The sequence below is a fragment of the Anneissia japonica genome, unplaced genomic scaffold, assembly GCF_011630105.1.
Source record: "Anneissia japonica isolate Jap-2015-1 unplaced genomic scaffold, ASM1163010v1 scaffold287829_len2072220_cov186, whole genome shotgun sequence".
NCBI lineage: Eukaryota > Metazoa > Echinodermata > Crinoidea > Comatulida > Comatulidae > Anneissia > Anneissia japonica.
Window position 1 is genome coordinate 1,527,122 of NW_022716075.1, and position 25,145 is coordinate 1,552,266.

Sequence of the window (25,145 nt, forward strand, 5' to 3'; positions counted from 1 at the left end):
CACGTGTGAATCGGGTATAAGAGATTTAGTAACATGTATCCTTGCATATAAGACGTCTTATACGCACAACGCATTATACACATTTTTGATCTTGAAATCATGTCCATCTTATGTGCGGATCAATCATAACATGCAAATTTTCTACTGAATTGAAGCTACTAGCTTAGTATGAATGAACTCAATTTTAAATGCAGGGAAATAAGATTTTTATGAACATTTAAAAGCCCATAAAATGGTTTTTGGAAGATTAGATTACCATAAAAAGCAGCAAAAAATAGGATTTCCGACAGTGAAACAGAGAGTCGTCTTATTCTCCCGACATACAAAAATTGCCGAAAATCTTCTCAAGCTCGGGGGTCGACTATACACGGATTGCCTTATATATGCAAGAATATACGGTAGTGAGCACTGGAGAATGGAAACAAACATGATTCATTGTTTAGATCCTTGTTTAAATCTTTCTTCCTGAAGATGAACAAAATTTGAAATATTTTAATAGCTAGGTTCACATTCAGAGTTTTTCATGATCTAGGGGATCATGATCAAGCCAATCACTTCATGTGAACCTACCAGAATCAAATAACGTGCTCAGTTTAATCACCTTTGTGATCTAGTGGAGCATGTTGATTCATCATGATTAACCTTGGTTAACGTGATAAATTAATTCATGAGATCGAATTCAACCAATCAGCCTTCAGTTTATTAAACAGGTCCCAACCTCCTTGGTTGTGCTTCTGGTAGTTTTCATGCAACACTACACACATTAGCATAAATAGATCATGAGGATGGTTTCTATATGAACGGTTTTCTCTAACATGCTAAAGTTATCATGATGAATATATCATGATAACTTTATCACAATGATGGCTTCATCACATTCTTCAAACTTTGTTTTGTACTGTACTCTGTGTCAAACTTTATCAGTAAATCCCATGGTTTCTAAAAAACAATAGCACGTATGTTACTATAAACATACTGAATTTAATGGTTTCTTAATGTCAATAAACGTCAGTTCAAGAAGCTGTACAGACAAGAGAAGAAGAAAAGGGCGGCCTGAAATTACTTAAGGCAAAGGTCACCGAGGAAACTACAGAAGTTCTTCCACAAACAAGGTTGTTATTCCGATTTGTGTTTTACATCAGTAATAGGAAGACAATGTTTTAAAAACTGATAATGTAGGCTATTTCAGGCATCTAAACAAAGTTGTATATTTCCACATGGGAAATTCAACCATAGGAAGATTCAAGGATGGCCCAGCTGCCCCCTTCCCACTAAATTTTTTTTCATAATAGAAAAAAAAAACCAGGACATCTAGAAATACCATACATAAAATGTTGTGCATCAGTCCCAACCATGGTGGTGCTGGGTGGTTTGGACCCTCCATCTGTACAATTGACTTTCCTGTCCCCGATTGTTTCGAATTCCGGGGTCAGTCACTGTGGACAATAATCATAGACATAAGAATTTTGAGTATATTATGTAGAAGGTAAAACAAATGTGAGGGTTTAGTTGCGATAAAAGAGCCGATGAAAAACTATAAATTTCCAATAGTCTGTTTTTGTCTATTTTGTACAAAAGTACAAAACTAACAAACTTACTGTACAAACTAACATCATTCATACCTGTTAATTTCTTTTATTAGATACAATATAAGCTTGTACAAAAACATCTCCAAGATTTGTTGGGAGTATGACAGCCCACCAGAAGAAATCACAGGATGTATCCTTTTGTTTCCATGTTTATGGGTAGTAATATATTCTCAAATAAACTAGCCAATATAACATTATTATTACTTAAGCTATGAAATATTAAAAAGTTAGCAATGACAAAATGAGAACCAATTTTATTTATTTAATTTAGAGCCAAGGGTATGCAATAGTGAACTTAAATCACTTTACTATATGGCAATCCTTTCACAAGACTAACATAGACATTTGGCTAGTATATGGATTTTGTAGTAAAATGTCTAAATTGGTGAAAACATTTTTTTTCCATGTTGGATTTTGAGTTATTTTCCACCGTTAACTGAAAGTACATGTTTAAACTGCAAATACACTTTATTGTAATAATATCCAAGAATTATGGTACCACATTACAAAGATTATAATATTATACAAATGCCAACATTACTCTGTCTCGACGTTTCCCAATGGCCTGTTGAAAATTGAAATTATAATTTTGCCCTTAATAGCTACTTCAGACGTATCAACCGCTAAAGATGTCCGTCCGTTTTCCCTGGATACACGACAGAACTCTGCATTTTTCATCACCAATTATCTCTGGGATCTCATCGAAATGGCAAACTGAAAATAAAAAAAAGGTTATTGATTGGAACTATGAACATGTGTGACTGTTGCTATTACTCTTACTGAAGAAATTTTGTTAGGAGATCCATAATATATATATAGTATTCCTTTTGGCAAATACATGGTGGGTTGTTTTATAATCAGGGTACATGATCAGTCCCATGTGGTGGGGGGGGGGATGGTTATGGTTTTTCATTTTTTCAAGTCAAATACTTGAAAAAATACTTAAAAACATTTGTAAGCCACTTATCTTCCCTAAAGGGAAGAAACACAAGACTGTTATTAATTTCACACGACATACAGTATGTATGTGGGATCACCAACAAGATGTTGAACGCATTTAAGACTGCATCTTTAATGATAGCAGCAGGCACATCAGTGTATAATTTATTTCGGATTGGACATTGTACGAGTAGTACATTAAACTTTAGTCTACTGCATGTATGTGTGTTTACAGATTTGCTGAGCATCAATATGAATTACGTCAATTATTAATTGGATTTATGAAAAATGGCAGCAAATATAGGGTGGTGCCAAGGACTGAACAATAAAGCCATAAAAAGTATCCATAGAAACATATATAGTGAACTGAAATAATTCCAGTCTCATACTTGATGGGTTCTTCAGAATGCTGGTAATTACAATTGTGGCAAAGACAAGACAAACCAGTCACTTATTACAAATCGTGTTTCAGAGAAAATGGTCAAACATGCTGGAGTGTCAAATTTTTAAAAATCTATTTTATTGCACTAAACTAACCTTGATATATCTCTATACATCATGCTATGCTGTTATTTTCCCCATTTTCAATGTTAAAGCAACACTTTTTGAAAGGATTTCATGGAAGTTTCTACTGAGAAATGCCTGAAATCATGAACTTTAAAAGGCAGATTTCTCATATTGGTTTTTGAACAGCTGTGTGTTTAAACGCTTGTAACTTCATTAGGAAATGTCAAATTTGAATTATTTTTTTTAACCATTTTATATGATGATTATTCATGGGCGGTAGGTTCACAAAACATAGAGCGACACTTTATTCAAAATCACCATTATTGGCAGGCAGCGGGTTTGCTAAACAAGGTATTAAAAAAAGTCTCGCCTAGTAACTATCACAACATAAGTGTTTTGAAGATATATTTTTGAAAATAGCCTTCAACTGGTACTGCTTTCCACTTACCATCATGAATGTACAGAACAACAAGAATGTTTACTTTTTGCTTTTTTCATCATTTCTACTTATTGTTCATGTAAAATGTCAATGTACTGTAGTAGCATTTAATAAAATATGTAAGTTTCCAAGAACAATTTTCTTTACAGTATATTTCATGTAAAATGTCAATGTACTGTAGTAGCATTTAATAAATTATAAGTTTCCAAGTACTGTACAAATTGTTTTGTTTTTTTTACATTGTTTATTATTAGCATTTTTGAAGTGCTTTTTTACATACTGGACTATAAGCTTTTCTGCTCCCAGGTTTCACATGAATATTTAGGGATAGACCAAACACATTCAATATCAACATTTTACATCCTACCACTCCTGATAAGAGAGAAAAATAAGGTGTCTTGCCCATGTCAAACATACTGTAAATTGCCTGTAAGGGATTCAAACAACCTGATCTTACTGATCACAATCAAGTAGCTGTCCACTTATGAAGTAATACAGCATGTTTCCTATTACTGTACTCTGTTTCGAATTGAAAGAATTAATGCAGCATAAAATAATGTACAGTAGAACATTCCTGGGCCTTTCATACCATAAGGCCAAATAAAATAAATTGTTTGCCCTTCTTTTTAAAAAAAAATCATAAATAGAAGCGGGTGGAAAAAGTTTTTTTTTTTATAAATACTCATCAGATGGAATAAAAATAACCCACAGAGGACTAAAATGGCAATGTATGAAATGCTATCGTACTGTAATTATACACTACATTAAAATTGGCATCCTTCAAAATAAGATATATAATACACATTTTTCTTCTATTATTTTATGGGTTGAGAGAGAATTTCATTTTAAAATCTCCATAGGTAAATATATATATTTTTTTTTTAAATGGTCAATAGTTGTGCACTTGTATAGTGCATATAAAATTCATTATTAGAATGTATACACAAATATGAATTACACATTATTCAGCAGAGATGAGCCAGAAATTGCTCTCTGGGTACCAAACACATTTCTTGAATATCAAGTTTATGAGAGACAGGCCTGCATAATACATTCATGTACTGTACATTTAAATCCCAAAACAAGCTAGGCCTCATATTGTGAAGACTGCAACAAATGTAGGATTTTCCCACAACCAGTTGCATCTGTGTAAGCTTATATATTTTGTTATTAAAAAAATCATTAACTGTAAAACATTTTTATGTAAGCATTGGTCCGTTTACTTTTAGAGTACATCAATCAGTCAATCCATCTAAAAGGATTCATAATGCAAAATTTGTCTTTTGAAGTCGGGCTATGGAGGAAAACATTTGTGGCAAAGACAAGTCAAACCAGTCACTCGTCGCAAATCGTGTTTCAGAGAAAATGGCCAAAAGATGCTAAAATGTCAAATTTTAAAAAATCTATTTTATTGCACTAAACTAACCTTTATATATCTACACACCATCCTATGCTGTTATTTTCCCCATTTTCAATGTTAAAACACCACTTTTTAAGGATTTAAAGATAGTTTCTGCATGAGAAATGCCTGAAATCATAAACTTTAAAGGCTGATTTCTTATATTGTTCTTTAAACAGCTGTGTGGTTAAATGCTTGTAACTTCATAAGGAAATGTATGATTTGAATGATTTTTTTACCATTTTATAGCTATTATTTTACTCTCTAACACTATTAATACACAAAAATCGATTTTTGCGACGAGTGACTGGTTTGGCTGGTCTTTGCCATTTTTTTTTTTTTTTGTACAACTTATTTTTCTAAGACACAAAAAGCATATTTGACGATACAGAAATAGATTTTTGAATACTTTTAAGAATTGTGGGAAAAGGTGCTTTCACCTTTTTTCCCAGTTTTAAATAATTGCATATATATAGAATACTGCAGTGTTACCACGCGATACTGCACGATACCACGCGATACTACTCTGTTGCTATTGTTACAAAATGCGTTCAACCAGATGCCATTTTCTCCACTGACAAACCATTGATAATAACAACAACAATAACAATAAGATTTATAAAGCCCACAAATCCACTGCAGTAGTGCTCAAGGCGCTAACGTAATTAAGATGTTGTATCTTACTTTTGCTTTGTAAATTTTAATTGATGATTAAATGTGTGTTCGATAACGAATTTTGTGTTTTAATACATTTTGATGGTAAAATATTAGATTTCAAAATGCCTATTTCAGGAAGCCTATTAAGTCATTCAGGCGTATTGAACGGTAACCAACGTTTGTTGACAACAGAGGGCACCGCCTGGTGTTGTGACAACATGACTCTGGTACTCTATAGGCAAACTTCAGTGTCGAACCATCATACCACCCTACACATTAGCTCTTGAGTTGTGTTGCAGCCACAGAAATATGGGCAATGCACAGCCAATTTGAATGACAACATTCAACCGCAAATGGTTTTTAGGGAACACTGCTTCCACAATACAGGGGGACTGGAGTGGATGGACAAGAATTCGGAGTTGAATAAACTATTTGTTCATCTTCAGGAATAAATTAATATTTGACTGACTGACACATACAGTCAAGGCTCACGCACCCGGTGTGAGACTCACGCATTTGCAGTCTCGCGCTTGAGGACCAAAATCTCGCGCATAAATGTAATATTGGCTATATGAAAATATATGTATTCTTTGTTACTCTCTCGTTAAATATCCACTATTACAGTGCTTAAAAAAGGATGGTTTTTAAAACAAAATCTCCCGCCTGCAAATTGTAACTTGGCATTTATGCTGACATACATGGTACTTTTCCAGACACCTGTTTCTTCTTTACTTGATAATTTGTATTTGGTATAAATGAATAAAATCAGTTTATCAATATCAATTATATTATAAGCAAATTCAATATTTGAATTTCTTACTTTCTGTAGACACCGTAAGTTGGATGCAAGTCTGTTTTAAGGATATTAAACTTAAAATGTCTGTAAACATTGAAAAATTTTTTTTTCAAAAATCAGTGTTCAAAGTTGGTAAATTTTGACGAAGTCACACTGAATCCAATTTTTTTAGACCAGAAATCTGCACATGCCTGTAAGGTCCATTAACATCAACCAATGTTGTGTGTATGTTAGTTTATGTCGATTCACCTTTATACGAGCATGCGCAATTCAAACTACGAATTAGCTTATTAATTTTTACTATAATTAAAGTAGGTTATAATACAAAAAAACCGTGACATAACCATAATACCTGCCAAGCCTCAAGCAATAGTTTTGCTGCCGTGCATGGGGACTTTACCAATGTTATGAGTTTACACATGAGGGCAACATCCTCAAGCATTATAGTGACTTATATTTAGGTGTCACAAAATTCAGCATCATGTTTATATTCCTGATATATGCCATCGAAACAGTCCTTGGGGCTTACTAGTTGGTTTTAAATTGCTGTATGATTAAGCCTCTCCCAGATGAAATTACCTGTATTTAATAAAGGAGAGGTGTTCTGGTTTTGTAATTTGTATTGAGAGAAACTTCTTTACCTGCTGCTGATAATACATGATTTGAAAAAAAGTTAAAATACTGTACCATGCTTACAATGCTAAAAATTAATACATACTAGAAAGAATATCAAGTTACATGTTTTTCCAAGATGATAATTATATGTTGGGTGTTATTTAATGCATAAATGCCATACACAATCATTTATTATTCATTATGTATTCATTATTTATTTATTGTTTATTCAATATATACATATATATTTTTCAATAGTTATTCATTCATTCCATTTTTGTTTGCAGCAAGAGTTTCACGACTGGATGATCTTCCAAAACACCAACGGGTTATTCGATATCGTAACTAGATGAGTTGTTGACCAAGGCTGATGCTCATCTCACCAAGGCAAATAGACTTTCGAAGCTCACCTAGTCTGATATGCCTACATGCTCCTGCGTGCTTTAAATATTATTAAAAATTATAGTTTCAGTATTCATTTATTCATCATTAATTCTTAGTATCTTGTTACATTTTATTTATTACCAGGAATTGTCACAACACAATGAATCTTACATGCATGGTTAGTACAATAACAACTCCATCACATTTTGTAAAATTAATTATCACATAAATCATTAATCTTTGAAGAGCATTAGGAATGAAAAGCCTTGCTGTGATGTTTTTCTATATTTTCTATATATATAAAAATACATCAAAATAAATATTACATGGCCTTAAGAATTGGAACAATACCGAGCTTCATAATGTTGTAAGTCGTAATAAGCATACTATGTCAAAAACATAAATTTTTTGAAGTGCCTCGCCCAAGATAAGATAATTTTCATAGTTAAAGCAAATGCGTAAATGCCCTACATGAAGGTGTGTTATTCTCAATGTGCTGTTAGTGCTGTTTCTATCAGCTGCTATTATCCGCCATTTCGATCGCTCTCTGTAATGCCATAGGAGTCCAACGTCCCTGGTCCTGGACAAATAACACTCCACGTTCGATATAAGTCATCAGTGGCCCAAGAGCGTAGATTTGCTTGCCTTCGAACCGTCTCTGAGTAATACAAAAAAGTAACCCGTGCTCTTGTGCCTGGAAAGATGATTTGTGTATTAAATATATCATTAAATTGTCTCTGGCTTATATTACAATACACAGCATAGATACGTGCTGATGATTTTCATTCATATAACTCATGTTGTTGTGAATGAACGTTTTCATTTACTGATATCTGTAGCATTATAATCTTATTCTGTTAATACTGATATAAGTCATTACTCTATTATTTGAATGTAATACATAATAATGTTAATAAAGTACTACAAATGAGATAGGGGTATCCTCTTAAAGTTTGAATACGTCTGATACGAACACTTTTTACGTTCTTTCGAAGGACGCCCTCTACTTCGTGGTAATACTTTTTGAGATAGAATGGTGTTCCAACGAGACTCTGAGAGTTGGACCTCTTGAATTTCTATACTCTTTGGTAATAAACCTATTTATGAATGTAGACAAAGAATTTTGATTAATTTTTAGTCTTATTACCTTTTTCTCTACCAGATCTCTAAATGTTGTTGGAACTGTAATACCCGCTGAACCATAACCACCTCTTTCACGCTGAAAGAAAAAAATTTAATTATAATAAAGCAAATAATAAATTCACAGACACCTAGTGGCAGTGCCAGCGGGGGTGACAGGTTGGTATCAAAGAGGCCAAGTCCCCATCAACTACTCAGACCTAAAAAGAAAATTTTACTTATTTTTCATTTTCTTGGCGCAAGAATCAAAACTAGATCCTCACCAGGGCTATGCTCCTGAATTTCACAAGGCCTACATCAACTGTCGTGAGACAGCTTTGCTTCCCGCTCCCACCAACCAACCTCCGAAAGTATATCATACAAAGCCACCACAGTCCATACCCAAGAACAGAGATGGCATACATATTATACCCCTTCCCAAAGGAAAGATATATTTCTATATCAATCAGAAATTCCTATTCCTCCTTACCCCAACCTCTTTCTCATCCTCACACCTTTAACAACTACAACAAACTATAAGTACTGTAGCATGACCCTTGAAGTCATATTTACCTCTGCAATTGCTTCAGCCTGTTTCCTATTATGGTCTGTATTCGTCCTATACTGCATGTTGTCAATACCTGGGGTGAACTTTCCTGAAACGGCACGGTTCATCAAATCCAGAGCACGGTTGAAATATTCTAAAATGGAAACATTTTTTTTTTTCTAAAAATGTGTTGCAGCAAATGTTATGAAAAAGATTATATATTGGAAAATGTAAGCTCTACATGTAACTCTACAAGTCTAAAGCAATTTTATTGTTGATGATATGACATGGTGTGAAATTAAAATTCTCTCCCTTGGAGCCCCATAAAGAAGGACACAGAAACATGATAAAGGTGAATATAAAAGTCATATATATATACAAAAAAAAAAACGTTCATTCCAAGTGTATCTCAAAGACAATTCATAACCTATGACTAAAAAATATAAATTATACAGTATTTATAATAACAGACATAATTAAAAATGAGTTTTAAAAATAAATTTTAATTTACCTTTAACGGTAGGATGTGCCAGAAGGTTTTCAGAGAACAATCTTTTCCAACCTAGGTACCAATTGGTGACTTCATCATAATTTGGGCTGTTACCCAGCCAAGTATTGAGGACATTCAACCACTTAGGAAAGAAGTTCTTCTCAAGTAAGCCCACCATGCTCGGTAGTGGTGTCAATTCCTCCCATGACATTACCCAATGAAATGGCTCTGAAAAAAAGAGCAGTTCTGAATGTTGTTTAAATGGTAAATTGGTGTGGAACCGCAGCTTAATGGTAAAGTTGCATGCTGTCTAATATCCAGGTCATAAGTTCGAATAATTCAACACCAGAATTTTTTCTAATGACTAAAATCAACTCTACTCTCTAACAGGGGCGGATTCAGAGATGTCGGAAAGATGGGGGCTGATCAAGATAACACCAGCCTAGTGGGTCCGTGAAATATGGCATCACCTGTAACAAGAATCCTGGTTTAATTGTTTTTTCAAGAAATAAAAATATATTATAAGGTGACTTCGTACTTTCAAACTAGGTAATGTAAGCATCTTGAATATACAAGCTACAAATTTTCATTTTAAGGTACACTATGAATTTTCATTAAAATTAAATGTATTATTATAATAATGTTACATTGTGAATGCTGTTTTGTATGCATGTATGCATGTATGTATGTAAGCAATGGAGATTCCAGATATGGATGAGAATACATTTAATATTTAACCTTGAATCAAATTAACTATCTATAGAAAAAATATTTGGTTGCCAATCTAATGTCTAAGAATGATTTTTTTTTCTTTAAAGAACTCTTGATGAATTTGCACGCCATCGTGTTGGGATTCAATATTTCGACATTAATTATGTCATCACCTGATGATGACATAATTAATGTCGAAATATTGAATCCCAACACGATGCCATGCATTTCAATACTTGGAGTATGTATTATACTTTCTTGATGAATTTAAACCTTTACTTTGCACTTATGTTGTTTGTCTCTACAATGCTTTGTATTACACAGCATTTTTCTGTAAAATTTCTGTATTTTTGGTAATAATATATTAGCCTTATGTATCCTTAATTACATGCTGTATTCTAACTTAAATTCAACACAATATTGTGCTGGTTAATATTTCAACATGTATCTCTTAGGAAAACAGTGTTGTTGAAGATTGGATGAATAACATTTTGCCAGTTGTCATATACTTAGAGTTTCTATAATCTGACAATCAACATGGCATTTCAAACAAAAGCACTAGAGACATTTTAAGAGCATTATGTTGGATTATGTCTGCAAGTATGTGAAATTAATGTGTCTACACGATTGGTTATTACTTTAGGTATACTGTATGTCTAAACTAGTGGAGAGTGTCAGTGGAACACAGGGGCCCAATCTAATCTAATCTGGTAATTTGTATAGCACCTTTTCTTTAGATACAAAGTGCTGTAAGTTTTTCCCTGGTCTTTGGGTCCGCATGCTTAAGTGTTCCTGCCATATTGGCGCAGGAACAGGCAACCCCACCAGGTACCCATTTATACTCCCGAGTGGAAAGAAGCAGTATACAGTACATATAAGTGCCTTGCTCAAGGACACTAAGCGAAATGCACAGCGAAGGATTGAAACCCTGACCTCAAGGTTGGGAAACCAAACCATTCCTGCTGCGTCAAATTCTTTTGTGGCTGATAATCAACAGCTATGTACTGGGATGACTGAATACTCTGTTTTGTCAGCTGTTAGGATAAGTGTATCATCTAATTTACATACACGGTGAAAGTAGTTATAAATAACGTTAACCTAACGCCCTAGCTTCACACTAATGATGATGGAAATTGGTTTTCCGAAACATGTCTGTGTAATGCGTAAACAAGGTGAAAGAAGAATTAAACACCAATATGAGATGAAAACTTATATCGTTTGTTCTCTTTATTAAATGTCTGGCAATAACAATCTCTTGATGACTGAAGAATATTTAACTAAGCAATGTCATTTATGTAGATATTGCAGATATTACTGTATAAGAGCAGTGAATTTTTTCTTTATTAGTGTTTTGGGAGAAGCTATTGGTGTGGCAGTAATGGGCATGTGCAGCCATTAGCTCTACAGAGGCAAAACCAAGTACAGTTTAAATTAAAAGTATGTACACTGATTATGTAAAACATATAAATAACAATAACATGGAGGAACTATACAGTACCACACATCATTTTTGTAATGACTCACATAGTATCCACTTTCTGATACAGGTATGACTCAAATAAAGACCCCTCCAATTAAAGACCACTGCCAATTAAAGATTATTTTTCTGTGGTCCCAATGTAACAACTGTTGAGCTGCTAAAGACCATGGAAACACGGTCACAGAAGTGGTCTTTAATTAGAGGGAAACCTGTATTTAATTACCTATAGTACCGCCTTTACTATATGTTGTAATGCAGGGCCAGCCCGGCTCCGGCCCCCCCCCCCCCCCCCCTTCCCCTGGGAAAAAAAAAAAAAAAAAAAAAAAAAAAAAAAAAAAAAAAAAAAAAAAAAACACAAACATTTCGCGGGGGAATGCCCCGGACCCCTACGACAGTGTTGTCTCAATCGGCCCAACTTTCGGTTCCCCCCCCCACTTTGGACATTTCTGGATCCGCCCCTGTAATGTGTAAAATATATGACATACTCAACGTAATATTTCTTTTTAACCCTTTGAACCCTGCATTATTTACATCTTGCGGCACCCTCACCCTCAGTTATTTGGACAAAATGTGCTTTTTTTTATAACAATTATCACCACCACCTCCTAGGCCCTGTACTGCTACCAAAGCCATCCATCAACCCGACGCACAACTATCATCACTACCACTGCTGGCACTAGCACTATCGTGATCGGCCTAGCCTAGGGCTAGAAACTGCACTGTTTACCTCACTTCCTGTATAATCGTCATTGGGAGTCATAAAGTATCAATCGTAAAGCACCGTTGAAATTTATTGTCAAATTATTCAATATAAATTTGGTTTTTTTTTTAAATCAACACGTACGAGGCTGTCAGAACGACTTGGGAATGATGATGTCACAAAATTACGTTATATTACTCATACTGGTCAGGTGATTACCCCAAAAACGTCACCTGACCCGCAAAGCCGGTATACTGGCCTTTAGGGTAATTGCAATGTAAGCACGCGGCAGTTTTTCTGGCCTTTCGGGTTCCAAGGGTTAAAAAACAATGTAACATACCTAAGCGCTGTTGGTAGGGATTAATCAGAAACTCCTGCAAGCAGATTGCCAACTTCGGTAAAATATTCCTGATAACGAACGTTCCCATGGATCCTTTGTTAAAGACCGGTTTCCATGGCATCAGGATGGTCTTAGCGGAGGCATCACTTGGGTGCCAGTTGATCAGGCAGCTGGCTAGCTTCTGACGAATTGGTACATAGAGAGGCTCCAATTTAAGTTCTGTTAAGAGATGAATGGATGGATAGATTTGTTTGATGTAAACACCTAAGATAACCCACGAAAGGGCTGAAGTCTCATATTTCCAGTGGGTATTTTGTGATTGGTCAGTACACCAGCACTCTTTTCCGAAGAGTATACTGCGTGTTTAACGTGTGCATGGGTCATAATGCACACAGGACCAAAGGCTTAACTGCTTCATACGAAAGGCGGTACGTTTTCGTACTTGTTTTTCCCTGGTCTTTGGGTCCGCTTACTTGTACTTCATCCCTCCGGCCAAAATACAAGGAGGGAAGGGATGAGAATTCTCAAAGGTTCAGTGCACACACAGTGGTTACCCCCAGTTTAGCCAGCTGAGCTAAAGTATATTATCAAAGTTGATAGTATGCATTCAGAATTATGCACAAAGCCAAAAAATACACAAGCAAATAAAAAAATAAAAATAGGTAGATTGAAATAAGCAACCTATAGACAGTTTTAACTAGATTTTCTCTCCTTTTTCTTTTGTGTATTTTGTAAGACCGCACCACTGATTGTGAGTGCCACCGATACACAGGTGAAGTGTCACAAATAAATAAATAAATAATAATATTAAATAATTAACAAGTACTAGGTAATGAAGTGGATGAGTTGTTAAAAATTGGTCCAGGAAAACATGGAATTTAAATTCATTACAGAGCTAATATGCAAGAAAAAAAAATACTTGGGTAAATTGACAAAAGCAGACTATAGAGTCTTTGCTTTTACATAATTATTGAGTACTGTACTAGGCAATTAAGTACAACTGAGCTGTTAAAACTTGGTCCGAGATTTCAATTTCCTGGAAATAGAACTATTTCTTTGGGATTTTACTTACCCATGAAAGGCAACCAGGGATGTAACCAGGAGTGGATTGGTACTGGATCTGTTAATGGATTCCAATCATCCACCTCCCGCTGCAGCTTGGGGTAGATCAGCTGATCCTGGATGTTAATGATGATCCAGCTTGGAAGCAATGGAGCCCAGACTTTGAGGAGATCTGAAAGCGAGAAATTTCAAAATGATTTACAGTGGTGGAATGTCAACATATGGGGCTTGCCATGCAAAAACACCAGCAGTGACCAAAACAAGGCTATTGACTTGTATTAGTATTCATAATCATATTCTCCACACTATCTTTAAAACGATAGGTCATTTACTGAAATACAGTATACAATACGGCAATATTTTTATGCTAATCTCTCAGCTTAACATTAAAGGACAGTATGCTGGTTTTGTGATGGCACAGCTCATATTAAAAGCTATTATTTAGTGAGACTCTATAGAGCACAGGTAAATACATATTTCAAAAATATCCTCAAGTGCCACTACCATCAGACTTAATTATCTTAAGTGTAACAGTGACAAACTAACATACTGTACATCGCAATGGAAGCCTATTAGAACATGGCATCAAGCCTTATGTTTAGGAATGTATATTTTCCCCAAGATAAAGTTTGGAAAAATGCTACACGCCACACTTTTTTTGTGGTGATAGAAACAAGGACATTACTGTATGTGAATTCTCTACAGAATGTTAGGAATAACATGGAAAAACAGAAATTAAATTAAGTAATGACAAGCAAATGACAAGAGATATTTTTCAATGACCATTAAAAAAAATAGAATAGGCTCCCTATGTGTTGAATATCATAATACCAGACGCAACTCAAATCAGACAACTATTGGAGGGCAAACTCAAAATTAAGAGCAGCAAAGGATGGCTGAGAGCCTAATGGTTTGGCAACATAAAATACCTGACATGTAAAAACTCTTAATCATGTCTGATTAATGCAGAACATAGGAAAGATAGTGCCCATGATCACCAACCTGCTGCGAGATAAGAGTGAATACTCTTTTATGCTGGTTCTTGCAAATTTAGGCCTACTATTTAACAATCTTACATACAAGTATGGTGCGATTTTGGTCATAGATCAAGGTTCATGTTAGGATTGTTACAATTTTCTAATTTTAAATAAGAGTAAAAAATTTGCACCCAGACCACGGTCGAAAATGGAATATTATTATGTCACGATTCTTAGGTTTTAATTTTACTGAAAGATAAAATACACACATACCAATAATTTGGTCACAATTTTTGATGTTGCAATTTGTGATTGTCCTCCGCATTATGGGCATCCATAATTCCCACATCAGTCTCTCGTAGACGGTGATGATGTGTCCAGATGGCAACTTCATACGATTTTCCCTATTATCCAAAAATCCCCTCAAGCTTTCAAACAAAGAAATGTGTAACTCGCTGCTCCGTATTGGGTCCCAGAAAGACAGTTTCTTCTGTACCTGTTACATTGATGTTTAATTATCTTTACATATTTACTATATTAATTATTAATTTACATCTATTTATCAATTTATAAAAACTCTCTGCCAATCGCATTAACCACCCACCCCCCAACACCCCAACCACCCGCCACAACACTTAATATTTAATATTTATTTAATATAATAATTGATACTCACCAAAGGAAATATGACTGTTACAGCAATCTGAGGAACCTGAAATGCTCTGTACTCATTTACATAATTCACCTGTAGTTCCTTGAAAATTACCTCACATTCGGCCAGAGAAAGAGGGTTTGCAGAACCCGGTTTACAGCTTTCTTCACACCTGTAAATGTAAAAGTAATTATTGATTTGTTAGTAAATAAAAGAAGACATGGGGTTTAAATTTAGAACACAGATGGGCAAAGTGCGGCCTGATATGATTTTTTTGCGGCCCGCGAAAATGAATTAAAAACCCTGTGTGCGGCCCGCCAAGCAACATTAACTAGAAAACACCTTGTTTTTTACGGCCGGACACCGATCATATGTAAAATGTAACATTAAAACTGAGAACAAAATGTTGTAAAAGCAGTACTTAGAGGTTTTTGAAAGGTCACTGGAAATATCAAAGGTTGGGTCCAGCTCTCGGTATTAAATTTAAAATTCACTTTGTCCCTCCGACTAATTTTTATGCCCACCCCTGATTTAGAAGTCTGACTCTCCAATTACAAGCTGTAATTACTTATATATAAACACAAATATATTATAGGGATTGGGGAGTGTAGAATATATTGGTTTTCACTCTTGAAATAATCAGAATGTTACTTTTCAATCAAAAAGTTAAGAATTTCTGTTAAGGAAAATCAAGATCATGAACTCCTATCCATCAGGTCTGGAATATTTGGTATAGTAATGTAAAATGCAGAGGACTTTAACCCTTTAACACAATAACAAAAAAATGTATAGTTATGAGAAAAAAAATTCAGAAGTTGTCATTGTTTAATGTAATTAAAAAAACAGACTGGAATGAGACAAGAATTAGCTCACAAACATTTCTAATTATTGCATTTTAATTACTTAATGCAGTCTGTTACGTCTACAGTATTTTATATGATTTTATCTGAAGGTGAGCTTACATTTGGTTGGGACCCACGATGGTGTTTTGTTACAGTATGCCCAGGTTTCCCCAGGACAAATGGTGGGTGAGTTTGTGTTCAATTTTTGTTATGTGGCCATTGTGTTATATGTTTTTTATCATGTGGTACTTAAATAAATAAACTGAAAATTGAATTACATTACCATTTTTAATGGATTCATATAAAAGTATTGTCTGTTACTTTAAATTAATTTTTTAATGAATTATTATAGAGAATTGCGTATTTTACAGATCACCGAGAGACTATTCCCTACAATTTTTAAGTGTATTGCTTTTTTAACATGCACATGTACCACATAGAACACAAATGGCGTAAATGGCTTATCTAAAAGACTATGCACTATTGTATCTTGCATTTCTTCAACCAATGGAATTAAACTTCCACTACTAGATAAAAAATATATATCAAAATCAGTAAACTCTACATACTGACCTTTCAACCATTTCCATGACCTTTCTGAGACGGGTGACCTGTTGTCTCTCCTGTTCCAGTACGCCGCTGATCTTCCTTCTCTCATGTTCCAAGTTCACAATCATGTCCTGTTCATGTTGCAATCTGAACAGTAGGAAAAAAAGATATAATTACACATGTAATAATCATACATGAAACTAGAACTATAATAATTATATTAATATTAACAAATTGATGAATTTCTTGGGCAATTTATACTATTGGAAAACATACTAAAGTATAACTCTTTTTCTAAAGACGAAATAAGACAATGTCGTACGATGCAGTCTAACATATTTTATTGTCGGGAGAATATTAAACAAGTTTTATATTGTACGATGCGACTATCCCTGATGCAGACCTATCCAGTCAGTGTTTAACTCACAAAGACCCAACGCTGTCTGAGTTGGCCTTAAGAGTGTACTGACGCTGTCTGAGTTGGCCTTAAGAGTGTACTGACGCTGTCTGAGTTGGCCTTAAGAGTGTACTGACAGTGTCTGAGTTACCCTTAAGAGTGTACTGACGCTGTCTGAGTTGGCCTTAAGAGTGTACCGACACTGTCTGAGTTGGCCTTAAGAGTGTACCGACACTGTCTGAGTTGGCCTTAAGAGTGTACTGTGTATTTAACTTGAACGTCGAACGACGCGATTTTATATAGAATGCAATGCTACTACGTGCGCACAATGCATTGTTTTTAATAATGACGATAAGGTCAGACTGCCAACGACAATCAGCAGATGGCGTCGCGATGACTAGAGCTTACACGGAGCGAAGTTGGAGTCGTGGAGTACAACCGTCGTAAGAAGCAGTGAGTACCCAGCTTTATCGTAACTAGTATTTCAGCTCTCCAACTGAAACACACCTGAAACCTGAGACTTGAAATGATTGTCACAGTTCAGCGCACACAGTGGCTACCACCAGTGTAAAGGTATGGCCACACTAGAACCGCAGCATGGGTTGACTCAGTAGGGTTGAGATCTCATGCCTGACATAAACATATCCAGTGTTCACACTTACCTGGGTTGACAGTAGGTTGACCTAATTCAGAGAGTAGAAATCCTTGCACATAAACATTGTTTTGGCAGCTGTGATTGGTCACATTTTGGAATTCTCTGTCAACCCAGGGTCAACCTAGATACCTTGCCTGGGTTGAGAGCAATTTTATGCCAGGGATGATTCAACCCAGGTTGGTTCAGACTCCAGATTTCTCAACCGTACTGAGTTAACCCAGACTTGAGGCTGTAGTGTGACCGTAGCTTTAAGATGATAAAGAAATATCTTACTGTCTGTTATTCTGTATGATCTGCTGCTCCGCCATATCAACTAGCAGATCAATGTTGTGTTGTAACTCTGGCATCTCAAAAGCTCGCTCATCATTTGCCAATGAATCAAACGTGTCCTCAGGTCTGTCATGCTGCTGACCAATTTGACCATATCCATCAAGTACACGCTGCTCAGGGCCTGTCATATCGATCACCTTCACCCCAGTGATAGCAGTTCCACCAGCAGAAACTTTCTTTCTTTTGACCTTACCAGATTTAATGACCTCATCGGCTGTCTTATAAACATAGGAAGGTTTCTTCTTTGTCTAAATATGAAACAAGAAATAAGTTGCATAATGACTGTCTTTATACCACTGTTTTTCTTTGTTATTTACATATACCAACAATATTTTGCGAGAATGGTTATCCAGTTGGAGATGATCATTTGTGACACACACAAAATTACTAAGAGGGCAAAACACATGCAGACCAGCATTGTCTGAAGAATGCAAGTGATAAATATGTTTATAACAAAAAGAAAATTTTATGAATCTGCTTGCAAGAGCTTCAAATTAATCCCTCCCAACAGCACCTAACGTTATGTTGTTAATAGTATTGTAGTTTAAGAAATTTTATGTTGGATGAACTTAACATCAGACATTACAACACACACTAGATGGTAGGCCTACTGCCTGTTGGTCATTATTATCACAAAAGGACAATAATAATAAATAATAATAATAATTGGATTTATATAGCGCATCATGCTAAAAAGCCTCTACGCGCTTAGTGATTGACATTCTGGAAAAAGTTGATGTTGTCGTATGAAACTATAAACCTACTCCTTAAACTAAAGCATGGTTCGTCGTTGGCTCCGAGGAGTTCATCTGAGGAGAGGAAATAAAGAACTGTAGTGTGTTAAATTGAATAAACATGTAATTTCCACTTTCACTCTTTCTCACCTCAACAGCACCAATCTTCCACTGCTGTAATTCTTTTCTAAATTCCTTTTCTTCTTCTTCATCTGCATCAACTGCCTTGTGTTGCCTGGATATCCGAACTCCTTCAGGACCATGCGCCCCAATGGCCCCTTTCCCTGCTCTTTTCTTGGCCTCCACTGGCCGCACTATTCCCTGGTTGTCCTTGCCCAATCCCTTTCCTGGGATATATCCCATCTGAAACGAACAATTTGAAAATATCCATAAATTAATAAATAATATTTTATATTTGATTTTACAGAAACAATAATGTAACCAATTTTACTAAGGCACAGAATGCTGAACCATCTTCACAAATAACTAAAATAAAAAACATAATTTTTTAAAGGAAATATTATTATCTCAATATTATTATGTGGGGTGAGACTACAATTGACTAGTGCACTACTGTATGAAAGTTGGTATATAACGCATGTTTAAAATTTAACAGTACATGAATATCATAACAACCCTTACTTCTTTCATTAGCTTTTCACCAATTCCTGTGGTATGTTTCTGCCAGTTACCCATGTGCTTGTCGGGCTGCATCAACTCTGCGTGACGTACTTCAGCATTCGTGCGTCCTTTGTTTGATTTTGGTTCGACTACGACATTTGCTTGCATCACCAGATTCCTCACCTTGGCCTCCGTCTTTCTCTCCTCACTCTTCTTCAATACAAATTAAAGATAAAGACAAATATAAATACTGTATAGAGTCTATACCATGATTTATAAGTTTGGGTGGTTTTTTTTTTTTCTATTTTTATTTATTTTTTATTTGTTTATTTATAGAGCGCCTTTCTTTGCAGATACAAAGTGCTTATGTCTCGGATCATTGGGTCCATATGCTTAAGTGTTCCTACTGTTATCAACGCAGGAGCAAGCAACTCCACCAGGTACCCATGTATACTCTTCGGTGGAGAGAAGAAATGCAGTTAAAGTGCCTTGCTTATGGAAACAAAAAAAAAGATGCACAGCCAGGGACTGAAACCCTGACCTTGTGGTTGGAAAACGAACTGTTCATTTCTGTGCCAAACCAATTCTACTAATTTAGAAGAAACTGGTATTTTTGTTCCTCATTATCAATTCTTGTTGTTGTCAAAAATTGACAATCATATCATTTCTAATCCTACTACGATACTTGATCAAAAGCTCATGATTACTGTAATTAGCATATTGCCATAGTAAGAAGCATGCTTACCTGTTTGTCGTTTGAGTTTTTCATGCTTCCCGTAATAAAGTTCATTTCATTTACCAAATCGGATTTATTTATGCCTCCCATTCCAAAACCAGTTCTGGTCTCTTCCTCTTCATCACTATCTCTAGCCCAAATACCTTGAGAAAAATAAAAAAATGTATATGATAAATTTGTTATGATTATTATCTGGGAGATTTCAGTCCCTGTACAGTATTTCAAAATAACATGCGGCAAATCATGCAGTAATGGTATCTGGTACCAATACCAACCCATTTTAAATTGTAAGCCAACAGCAGTACATAATTTGCCCATCAACAATACAAGCTGCAGTATAATATACATTACACTAAAGAATATGTGGCAAAGACAAGCCAAACCAGTCAGTCGTCGCAAAAATCGATTTTGAGTTATAAATACAGTGTTAGAGAGTAAAATAATAGCTATAAAATGGTAAAAAAATCATTCAAATCCGGCATTTCCTTATGAAGTTACAAGCATGTTAAACATACAGCTGTTTAAAGAACAATATATGAGAAATCAGCCTTCAAAGTTTATGATTTCAGGCATTTCTCATGCAGAAACTATCATCAAATCCTTAAAAAGTGTTGTTTTAACATTGAAAATGGGGAAAATAACAGCATAAAATGATGTATAGATCATTAGATATGTAAAGATTAGTTTAGTGCAATAAAATAGATTTTTTAAAATTTGACATTCCAGCATGTTTTGGCGATTTTCTCTGAAACACGATTTGAGAAGAGTGACTGGTTTGGCTTGTCTTTGCCACATATAAAGAACAACAACAGGGATGGTGAACAATGACAGGATCTAGATTGAGATACAAAATTAAGTGCTCATATATAAATGTAAAACAGACAGAAAGAACCAAAGCTTTCCGACAAAATATTTCCTTATAAACATTTTGAATATCAACATGAGTGCATGGACAGATGTAATCAGCTTAAAAAAAGTGTGACATTTCGTGTCTGAGCAACCCGGTAAACTAGTACCAAAAGCTACTCTCACCTGGCAACAACAGGGGCTATATAGACCAGTACACCAGTGTAACCTCTCACTCGTCTCGAAAGATGTACCGGGTTCTTTAAGTGCACATGAGCCAAATTGTGTACGCTAGTCCTTATCCCTCGACTCAAATAAATATTGACTCCACATGTATTATTTTATTAATTTGATTGGTTGAAAACAAGTCACGTGAGATTGATTTAAAATGAATATCCCATGGTTATTTGAGTACTAGTCAACGATCGTTGAATGGTATTTTTTCATCTCCAAGACGACAAAATCCTCAAATGCAACACGAGTGAGAAAAATTAGCCTAGCCTAGGCAACCCATGAGTCAACAAGGAGTTGGTCATTCAGCAGCCCCCGCTCTACAGGTTCATTTGGTACGGGGCCATTTGTGCTTTTGAGCGAAAGAAGTTTTGTAGGAATTACTGAATGAAAGTTATGCCAAATCAACAACAAAGGCAATAAAATATGCAGTCAACCATATGGAGTAATTCGCCAGCTTCTGTGGTGAGGATTTGAGTCTATTATTAGCCGAACCTGAACTTGACCGATTCCTAGACCTAGGGCCTAAGCTGGTTTTATGCTGACCTTCGAAAGGAAGATGGGTCCTTGTATTCGGAGAGAACATGCAAGCGATCTGGAGAAATACAGCTAGGTGTTGTACAAAACAAATAATGAATGTTTATCAGTGCAATGGTGTAGAATATTTCATTCGGGGAAAGATTGGATGTCCTATTCAACTGGTCTACGCCTTATTGAATAGAACATCCAATCTTTCACCTCAAGAAATATTCTACCCATTGTTGCACTCACATTCATAAACATTCATTAATTGTATAATATTTCATTACTGTATGCTTACTTTCTTTAGGCCTGTACCGTACCGTAAAACTTCAAAATGAAGTTTTTTGGTTTTTTTTTTTAAACTTTGGATGGGCTTCTTTTTTGAGATAGGCTTCTTTTCAAAGTTACTTTTGCAAAGTAAAGAGGGGAGCTTCTTTTCAAAATGAATATGTAAATTTTAGGGCCACTGTATTACATCAATCTGTATCATATTAACCGGCATTAAATTACTCAAACTATGTATAAACCTATGCGTAATTTTATTTTTTACTTCGAAATTCATGTACCGTGTATATACTGTGCTATGGTTACTTTTGCAAACTAAAGAGGGAATTCAATGCGAGATGGGCTCCTTCTCAATATTAAGCCCACTGAGCTTCTATTTAAGGTTTTACAGTATATTTCAAAACTAGCTAGGACTTGGTCAAAACATGATGCTTCAGCTCTGTCTACGTTTTTTTGGCAATATTCTGTTTTCTCAGATGTAAAAAGACATACAGAATAATTCTTGACAATAACAATGAATGGATGGGGAAAGCGTGGCACCCACAGATAGACAAGGAGTATAGGTATGTTAAATGAGTATGTTAAAAGAAAACTAAAGTGAGAATTATTCACCACATTATTCCATTTTGTCGGAAATCATTATTATACTATTTAGTACGTCATTAATTACAATGCATTCAGATCAACTTAAATTTTTAGTCCTGTTTCATGCATGCATGTGCAGGCAGTATACATTTGTATATGATCATTTTCCATCATTTTCTTTTGTACCACACCACATGTTGTGATTGCCACTGATACAACAGGGTAGTCAAGAAATAAATAAATAAATTCTTGTGATTTATCAAAAAAAACCTTAGCTCATTATAGACTAAAATAAATAATATACTGTACCATAGATATGTTTAGCCTTTGATTGCTTGTACCTCGACCCTTGAGGATCTAGCATTTGTTTAACATCATCTTCTGTTACTTCAAAACCAGTAACACCATCATCATCCTCATAGAGACCTGCCATGCTTGATATACAAATATATATTAACTATCAACGTCAATTCTTACTTCACATAAAGTATACTGTTTTCATCTAGTGTTCTGCAAAAGGAAAAAAAAAAACAAATCACAGCAATACTCAACTATGCAATCAGAAATGAAAATTTGGATTATAATTCTGATGCAGTCACAAAATTTCCATTTGTTGTTAAGTTTGTTTTAGTTTAGTTTTGTTTGTTTTTCCTCACTGATTGACCAGCAATTATTATTTTACTATACTGTCTAGTCCAGTGGTGTAAAGGTCTTGGTTTCCTCTAGACATCACTATGGATTATAAGGGTTTGCGCTCTTATCTAAATATTTTAGACCCAGAATTCTGTGTGCACATTTAAAGAAATCTGAATTCTGCAAAAGCTGTGATTACTTTATGCAAGTTCGCCCATCGTAGTGACGAACCTTTTCACTGATTCACCAATGTCAATGTCATTGTGACGGCAAGAACCATACAACAGTGACTGTGCATTTTTGAAGGTCGTCATCCCCTACCTAAAGATAAAACTACCAAAAATTTTTAAAAATCCACCATTTCACAGATGGAAGGCTGTCCTCTTTCTTTATGCATGTGTATGTTACGTCATACTGTAGATGATGTTTTACCGGCGAACTGGATCGACATCTACTGTAGCTTCAAGTTACAATTAGGGGCCTACTTGCCTGATAGATGATTCCCTAGATTTCCATTCGATAGGCACCTGCATGGGTTCTTCTCAACCAAATACTCATCGCTCTCTTCACCAGTAATTATAACCAGGGAATTATTTTTTTATATTTTTCTTGTTGCATATTAAATTCGAAGAATTTTCTAAAGGTAGACCCAAAGGAATTCCCATCTGTTTTGAAAGGCCTGGACAGCCCTGTCATCCGAAGAACGACTAGGTCTTTGGACCAAAAATTTTAAAAAATAATAATTTGCCTATCCAAATAACGCTATTTTGATTACCAATCCCTAATATTGTGGTCTAAAAGCACATTTAGGACCAAATTAAGCCATAAGGGCAAACAGAAAAAATTTATTAGATTATCACTCCCGCCCGCATCAAACATTCGGGAAAAAAATTTTTTTTTGCCGCATCAACAATGAAACTTAGTTACTTCCAATACATTTTCTTTAAAAAGCTATAAACTTAAACCAATTTTTATACAATATTTACTATTACAGACCAAATATAAACAGTCCCTCCCTCATCGATAAAAACAAAAGCGAAATAATCTATTTTTTAAAAAAACCTGGCCCCCCCCCCCTCAACAATTTTTTTTTTTAAAGAGTGATAATCTAATTTTCTAATAATTTTTTCTATGTGCCCTGAACTCTCCCCATGGATCCTAACACTGCTAACAGGGATTTTTTTATTCCAGGCCGTCAAATGAAGCTTCATTGTCGCCTTGGTTCGGAACCCTTGTCGGCAATTTCTGTTGCCACCTCCCACCACGCCCCCGCTTGCCAAACTACAGTACAGCTAGGCCAAGCCATCACAGAGGCCAAGGCTCTACTACAAATACAACAAGAAGGCAAGGCTAGCCTAGCTAATAAGCTACGCTAGCCTTCTAGCTAGGGCCAAGCCTAGGCCCTAGTCTAGGCTAGCCTCACTTGCTTTTTTACCTAGCTAGGCCTAGGCACTAGGTTATGCCCCTAACCATCCTCAATAGGCCTAGCCTAGCTTCACCGGTCCCTCCCCTACCAAGCGAAAAAAATGTAAATTTACACAATTAACGTTTAAGACCTCTCTAGAAGTCTCCTACGACGACCTAGGGTAGATATATTTTATACCCTCTCACCAATGTCGTACATTCGTTCACAACAATTCGATGAATACGATACCTGCACCAGAGGGCGTCTATGTATAAGAAACTCAGCTGCATTATTTCGCACTCGCCCACACATGGTGGTGCGTCCAAAATTAATACAAATTTCAGGGCGTAAGGAGGGGGATGGAGGTCCCT

General features: G+C 35.4%; 2 protein-coding genes across 5 annotated transcripts in view; one reads left to right on the forward strand and one right to left on the reverse strand.

The window, feature by feature from the left end:
- The window catches only part of LOC117109589 (kinetochore protein spc24-like), an 11,757-nt gene extending 8,064 nt beyond the window's left edge, over positions 1–3,693 (forward strand). Inside the window, exons 4-6 of the mRNA XM_033251965.1 lie at positions 1,008–1,112; positions 1,643–1,719; positions 2,201–3,693. Of these exons, the coding sequence (XP_033107856.1) occupies positions 1,008–1,112; positions 1,643–1,719; positions 2,201–2,307 (289 nt within the window). The 3' untranslated portion in view covers positions 2,308–3,693. The remainder of the gene's footprint in view (positions 1–1,007; positions 1,113–1,642; positions 1,720–2,200) is intronic.
- LOC117109586 (tuftelin-interacting protein 11-like) lies at positions 2,171–25,021 on the reverse strand. Of its 4 annotated transcripts, XM_033251962.1 has the most exons (16): positions 24,908–25,021; positions 23,046–23,246; positions 20,277–20,410; positions 19,553–19,744; positions 19,061–19,273; positions 18,120–18,424; positions 16,819–16,941; positions 15,428–15,575; positions 15,025–15,247; positions 13,785–13,946; positions 12,713–12,931; positions 9,503–9,709; positions 9,018–9,145; positions 8,473–8,544; positions 7,797–8,019; positions 2,171–2,303 (listed from the first exon to the last, which is right to left on the reverse strand). In XM_033251962.1, the coding sequence occupies exons 2-15, from the start codon at positions 23,167–23,169 to the stop codon at positions 7,840–7,842; spliced, it is 2,430 nt and encodes an 809-aa protein (XP_033107853.1). In that variant the 5' UTR covers positions 23,170–23,246; positions 24,908–25,021; the 3' UTR covers positions 2,171–2,303; positions 7,797–7,839. The 4 variants fall into 4 exon arrangements, with proteins under 4 accessions (XP_033107853.1, XP_033107854.1, XP_033107851.1 ...); XM_033251963.1 differs by lacking the exon at positions 2,171–2,303 and having other exon boundaries at positions 6,546–8,019; positions 19,553–19,741; XM_033251960.1 differs by lacking the exon at positions 2,171–2,303 and having other exon boundaries at positions 6,546–8,019.
- Between the last annotated feature and the right edge of the window lie 124 nt (positions 25,022–25,145).